Raw genomic sequence first — 6,940 nt, forward strand, 5'->3', positions numbered from 1 at the left:
CCTTGAGGTCCTGGCGAACCGCCAACAGTGTCACCACTGACACTCAGTATGATGCCACCTCGGCCGACCATACTCGGTGGACTTAGAGGTGCCATTCCACGTATCTCAGAGATATTGATTGCACCCTTGATGATTCTGCCTTAGGCCAACAATGCTTTCGCTATTCAGTGAATCGTTATTACAACGAGTATCAGTCGACGGAGTACGTGACGTTCCACTTCTTTCTACTGAGTCGGGCTCAGAATTAATGTTTCCATCATTGGAGTTTAATAACTCAGATATTCCATGTCAAAAACACTGACGGACTCATTAAATGATTTGCGCCAATAGCGCTTTTGTTGCCTTGCAAAGGTGGGTCATGACTCTACAAAGCTTTGCTAGGAACATTGCGCGTGGCGCCTAAAGTCTCAGACCTCCAATCGATCCATGGCTCATGGTGTTTTAACCAGGCCATACCATGGATGAGATCATATCTTGAATCCAAATCAAGGACGAGACAGCGTTCCATACTGTCAAAGTCCAGAACTTTATACCTACGTTTAATGGAATTTTGGGATCAGTGACACGAGTCCCAGTCGCTAAGCGAACAATTATTGTATCACATTCATGCGCTTCAAGTGCTTCAACATATTGCTGACTTCCTTCAAGGGAAAGGCGTCGAGCATAATTGCAAGACGCTCAATTAAATTTGACCACGGCTTATCAAAACCCTTTACAGTCGCTTGAGGACTAGCAAGCCAAGCTTGTACTCTCGCCCCGTGCCATTAAGCACCTAGCTAATTGGGGCTAGGCTCTGGTTATTCTCACCTCGTAGAGGTTCAACAGAGCCTAGGTCTTTCCCAGTAGGGCGCCTCGCACCTATTGGGTATCGACGTTTTCTCGCACCGTACCAGTTCTCTGGTATAGGTCGGAGTTGGAGCTCTTTCGAGCTTTACGCGAACTTTGAAGAGGGCAGGCAGCGTAAATGCTTCGTGCTTCCGCACGTGGAACATCTACGGATGGTCTTATGCTGTTCCACAGCTTAAAGAGCCTCTTCTCCTTCCTCAACAAGGATTAAATCAATTGGTTCCCCTCATTCAGACGGAACCCATGTGCTCGAAGAGCTTGTTCGGTTAACAGGCGGGCTAACGCGAGCAGCCTTAAAGTCGAACTCAGCCTGTAGGGCTATGGCAACTGCCTCGTCGAAAGTAACAGGTTGAGATCGGAACAATTTCGTCCCATTGAGTCCCCCCATAAAGATCGCTACAACCATTGCTTTTTGCACCGAGTCTTGATGCATAGATGCAATGAGAGTTCTTAACTCCTGGACAAAATCCTCTAGGGTTCGTTCACCCTGTCGAGTCGCTATGAACCGTGCTCGCATGCGAAAAGCCCGATCAGGCGGTGCAAACGTGCTCTTCTATATGCTTTCATCGAAGCCCATGAGGGAATAGCGTCGTTCATGGACGTGCTGCACGTAAATGCTCACTCCATGGCTCTACCTCCAGATTTGGAAATGGTCATACACCTTTTGTCGTTCTGTTAAGATTAAGGCGGAATCAATGGACATCTGCATCTATCTCATCGAAAAGCGAGATTTTCGCCCTCTTTACCCTCAAATGTCTTTACATTAACAACAAGAGGGCGAGCCTTCGGCTTATAATCAGGCACAGAGATGTACCGGGTTGGCATAGATGCCGAAGGTGATCTTGTACCTGGCCGATCTCAGAGAGGATTCATATCGCATGAAGGCTTCAAGCCTTGCATGCAGAACCTCTGGTCCTAGAAAGGCACTTAATGCTTGAAAATTAAAAGGGAACTGCAGTTTATTTATGTATTTTTTTGTAAACCTAACCCTAGCTAATTTAAAAATAGATTTCGGCCGCCAGATTTATATCTGGCGGCGACCACATTTGTTACCCATAACAAATGGGATTTAAGTAACTAACTATTTTTGAATAGGATAAAAGGGTATTTTATTCATAAAGTAAACGTGTCACAACAACGGTTCTCCAACCGATGTGTGCCTCATTACAGTTCACATATGACTGATTGTTTGTTCTCGTCTGATTATAGCTGCTATTTTAGAAAGTTATGCACTTTTGTGCAGCATCTTCCAAATGCTTTTTGACCTGCACTATTCTGATTTGTCTATCGGTATTTTTTAATTTTGTCTCACGCACCTAAACCATATTTCTTTAAGCTGCATACCAATTAGGTCTTCGACGTTTTCAAGTTTTAGTGCCAAGCTGGCTGAGACCTCCAACTCTTCATCCTTTAGTTGCATCAACTAACAAGGCAGCGAGCAATACCAATATTTTCAGTTTGCTCCGTCGCTGGCTATAAAAAAGTCGATACCCAAGCCGGTTCAAAAGGCTCTTAATTCATCAAATCAAAGCGATACGACAGATTGGAGGCATGACAGTAGAAATAGAATTCAGATGCACACACTTCAGTGCAGACGAGACCTGTTACTTTTCGCAAGTAGCATGTATGGCTTCAGGAATTCATGACCAAACTTCCCTTGAATTGCACCAAATTTATCAGCCCTCTCTAAATAATATATTGTCGCATTTGACGTTTTGACCGCATACCTTTGAATGGGGCATTCTTGTCAAACGTAAATATCTGACAATTTTGCTTAAAGAAAACAAAGCTTGGACCCTATGCGCATGCGATATTTTGTCGCCTCAAGATTAAGATCAGGGTGCATTGTTTGAACCTGGAGACCCCCAGCCCTAAGAAATTAAGCTTTATCTTCTCAACAACAATGCGGGAAGTTCCCAAATTTTATATCGAACTTTCTCGTCTTAGCTCCTAGGAAGTCGGTTCGAATAACATGTGATTAACGAAAAAAGACCCGGATCAGCCCTCCCTACCACACGATAAGCATTTCATTCTCCAATTTACCAAGCACTTGCGATAATGGTCCTCAAGTCGCTCTTTGTGTTCGCGACTAGCGCCTCCCTCGCCCTGGCGCAAGGAAGCGGTAGCAACAATCTCGCAATGGCCGTCGGCACGAACGGTGACACGGTCCAAGCGACTGGAGGCACGACGGTCTTCATGGATACCGAATACAACCCGAACAAGTGTGTGTTACAATTTCTCAGCCTCGAATGCGACGACAATTGCGCGAATCTCAACGGCTATGAGCTCGAGTGCGTATCGCAAGGACGGCAGAATGGGAAGGAGAAGAAGCTATGCCAGTGCAAACCTGACGAAGCCGAAATGTGCCAAAATTCTGTCAGCTCGAACGTCACGTCGGGCACAGTGGCGCAGTTTGGCGAGTGCAGTAACGAAAACCAGTGCGCTGATGTGTATGGGTACATTACTACTTCGACGGAGGGAGGGCCTATCTGTGCCGAAAAGATTCATTGCGTGCAAGAAGTCAACACGACCGCCACGCAACCCGCTTCCATTTGTCACACGTGCATGTCGTGCATTGCTCAGAACGATGCGGCGGAGAATCAGCTGGCGAATGTCAAGCGCTTTAATTGCTCGGCCATTTGTCCTCAAGAGATTCTGGAGACAGTGGCCGAGCGCAACGCGGCCGGTGTGGGCATTGCCGACTCGTACTCGCTGACGTCCTCAGATTCAGGCTCTGTTGAACCGGATCAGCCGTCCAAGAGCGACACTGATGCCGACCAGACAACCAGCGCCGCTTCTCCTGTAGCTTTTGCATTCACTGTCGCGGGTGTTGCTATTGTTGTCGCTTTGATAAATTAAGGCCGGATTCACTTTTGTATTAATTTTAACAATTCAACGCTTTTGCGGCCTTCCAATTTTTATTGGACTCGTTTTAGAATAGTTGGCTTCAGTCTACATGGTATTTGTCATGAGGGATCGTCGTAATAAAGAATAAAGTCAAGTCCGCGTTTACGGAAATTCAACACTTGCATATGTAAAAACGCTTCGAAATTGCGACATGTGAAATAGTAATGTATCTCACGCTACATGAAGAGAGGTTAAGCGATGAGTGATGGTCTCATAAACGTGGCGCGTGCATTGATCTTTCATGCGATCGCATTCGGAAGCTTGCAACCCGATGCGGCGAGTAACAGCTCGTCGTACTTCTTCGGCGTCTGATCCGCCTGATCGGTCGTGAGCCGGGGGCAGTGGACTGTACGATTTCATAGACGTATGGCGCACTGAGAACATGTTCGTGCCCGGCTCTCGACGGATAACCATGCCCCCGCACACATTCCGTCGTATGGTCTTACGGGTCGTGGCATCCAATGGAAGGGGATGCAACGTATCGTCATCCACATAGTCCCATAGGATTGTCCCTCCGTGAGGACCGCGCTGTTCTTGAGTAATAACTCGCGCCTCGACTTTAATCTCGTGATCATCCTCAACAATCTCAAACACAGGCTCCATGGACGCAAGAAGGTTAGAGTAGTAAATACACGACTGGGTTACGCCATCTGCTTCAACCTTGGTTACTTCATCTACAGCGCGGGATTGGTATACGGAATTTGGGTAATACACACCAACTGTCCGCATGCTTGCAAAGACGAGATCAAGTAACTTTTCAAGCGAACACTGCGCCGTCTCGGGGAACAGAAACACCGACGTGAATTCCTTAATCACTCGTCCATCGCCATTCACGTCGGCCTGTGTCTTGTCTAATAGATTGCGCATAATAACATCCGTGAGTCCGTCCGTAAGCTCTTGCCCCTGCCGCGTACCGTCGTGCAACATCGAAACCTTTCCCATGTACAGTTGGCCAGTTGCTAGTAACTTTTGTGTCTCAATTTCCGTATTTTTGAGCACAATATTCATGCTCAATTCCGTCTTGCTTTTGGAAAAATGGGATACGTACTCTTTTCGACGCGCCAAGGCATCTCGGAAGGCAAATTTCGTATACGAGTGGACCCAATCATGAAACTCGAGTGTTTTTGAGCTCGACAAGTGGTGGCTCCCCATCAATGCTCGCATGCCCCCTACAAAAGCCATTTGCTGAAACAGCGCCTGCTTTAATTGTTCATTTGTCAGCTCGGTTTGTTTCCGCTTGCGTCGTTGCCGCATCGCTTCTTCCTCGTATGCAACGAGCTGGCCATTTTCGCGTCGATCTGCTCGTAATTGCGCGACTTGTTGCATTAATCGCGCCATTTCCGTCTGCAACAATCGAATCAAGCTTTTTTTCTTCTCGCGATGTCGTTGCACGCTTGACGCGATTTGCGAACGTCTTCGTTGCTTCTTTTGCTCTTCTAATGACAGCAATTCTTTGCGCAAACCCACGGTAGGGACTTTGCGACCACCTTCTCGTCCTTTGGCAATTTTTTTGGGACAGCAACTTAATCCAGCCGAGTGGGTTGCTTTCATTGCGCCACTTGCATTCATTCCGGTACAATTGCGAGGCGGGAGGGATCCTGTGACTGGAGACGTGGGTGTGAACGCGTTGGGATGAAATTGAACATCTTGAAGCAATTGCGGCATCAATGGAGCCGAGTGGGGGCTACAATGGATCACGGAAGGGGGCGAATCCACAGCTAGCGCATCGTCCGAGAGCAAATCGCTTAATATCGCCCAATCGTGGTAAGTATTGGCCGTGGACGGGGTGGGCGGTACGCCTTCGGATGCGGGGGATAGCGTGGCGTCACTGCTGCTGTAGTCGGGCAAATTGTTGCAGGCATACGTAGGCGGTGGAGGAGACGCGTACGAGGTTACGGTGGATCGAGCTCGTGAGTTGTCTGGGAAGCCAGTCGTCGGGTTACCCAGCGCGTACAGACTTTCCATGCTATCGGATTTGGTCGGTGGGTGCCGATTATAAAATGATTTGCATTCAGGTCGAGGAAAAATGTTGCACATATTCAAGCACGAGTTTAAGCTTAAATAAGCTGTGCCTCCAAAAAATTGGCGTCAGGATTTGATTCATTGATGAAATCAGAACCTCGGAACGAAGGATTTTAGAAACTTTAATTGTTTGCACAGTAGTGCATGCACATGCATGTGTGCAACTCCTGCTAATAAATTGAGTCATGTCTGGGCTCTTAAACTGCGAAGAGGGCAGATTAAAATGCTTCTTTCATTGAAACACCAAGAAGTCGCCGCTACGCGCTTCTCTCGTGATAAAAGGCTGCGTGGTATCAGTTTGATGTGAGAAAAAATCAAACGCGATCGCGACGAGAACCTCTATTTCTTGTTCTAATTGTACTTAGGGCATTTGGCAAATTAGAAATTCAAATGAGAAGCACTCGGGGTCCGACAGATTATAAAGTGACGACTTAACACGCAAAACTATAATATTTACAATCTAAACTTATGATAAACATTTATCTATTTGATCAAGATAGAAGCTTAACGTTCCACCTCTTATAATCATACTACCTGTCACTTTTTATACTATAATCTAGGCCGAGCATGATGTTGGCCTGATGAGTAAATCTTAGTTCTTAAACTTAACACTTACATTTGAGCTAAGAATGTAACGGGCTAAAGCTGCTTTAATGTTACACAGTCCCGTTAAGCACACTTAGTGTAGTTAAGAGGATGGCCAATTACTAAGTTAAAGTAATTAGACCCAGAACTCGGGCGTGGTTCACATTTGTGACCAACCCTTGTGTATGTGATGCACATGAGTGTATTCACCTTAGGAGGGATGACGCCTAGCTTCATCCGTTACGCGAGGTATCGAGAAAGATATGCTCGCAATACATATTAAGTGTTATCTATAGAGATGGCATTTTGATCGGTAAAAGTAAGTATTTATATTTAATACGATTAAATATAAATCAGTCTAGAAACCACTTCCTACTTGGTAAGTGCGCACGATGAGCCGGATTACCGCTCCCGTGACGACACTTTACTAGAGTACTTAGTGCGTTGGGTGAGGTCGCTGACGCGCCTACCACAACTATTCCACTGCACACAAGAGAAGCTTGTTTTACCGCTTCCTCGCCGTGCTAGGGTGTGTGTCGAAGTAGAGCGTGGCCGCATTAAGACGTGCCCGCCTACAGAC

At 46.6% G+C, this 6,940-nt stretch overlaps 2 protein-coding genes across 2 annotated transcripts; one reads left to right on the plus strand and one right to left on the minus strand.

Annotated features, from left to right (window-relative positions):
• Positions 1–2,904: 2,904 nt before the first annotated feature.
• On the plus strand, positions 2,905–3,705 carry CCR75_000030 (uncharacterized protein; the record flags this gene model as incomplete). Its single annotated transcript, XM_067958138.1, has 1 exon — positions 2,905–3,705. The coding sequence occupies one exon, from the start codon at positions 2,905–2,907 to the stop codon at positions 3,703–3,705; it is 801 nt and encodes a 266-aa protein (XP_067823354.1).
• A 219-nt stretch (positions 3,706–3,924) lies between these two features.
• CCR75_000029 (uncharacterized protein) lies at positions 3,925–5,718 on the minus strand (the record flags this gene model as incomplete). Its single annotated transcript, XM_067958137.1, has 1 exon — positions 3,925–5,718. The coding sequence occupies one exon, from the start codon at positions 5,716–5,718 to the stop codon at positions 3,925–3,927; it is 1,794 nt and encodes a 597-aa protein (XP_067823613.1).
• Positions 5,719–6,940: the final 1,222 nt, after the last annotated feature.

Source organism: Bremia lactucae, linkage group LG13 (genome assembly GCF_004359215.1).
Source record: "Bremia lactucae strain SF5 linkage group LG13, whole genome shotgun sequence".
In the NCBI taxonomy this organism is placed as follows: Eukaryota; Oomycota; class Peronosporomycetes; order Peronosporales; family Peronosporaceae; genus Bremia; species Bremia lactucae.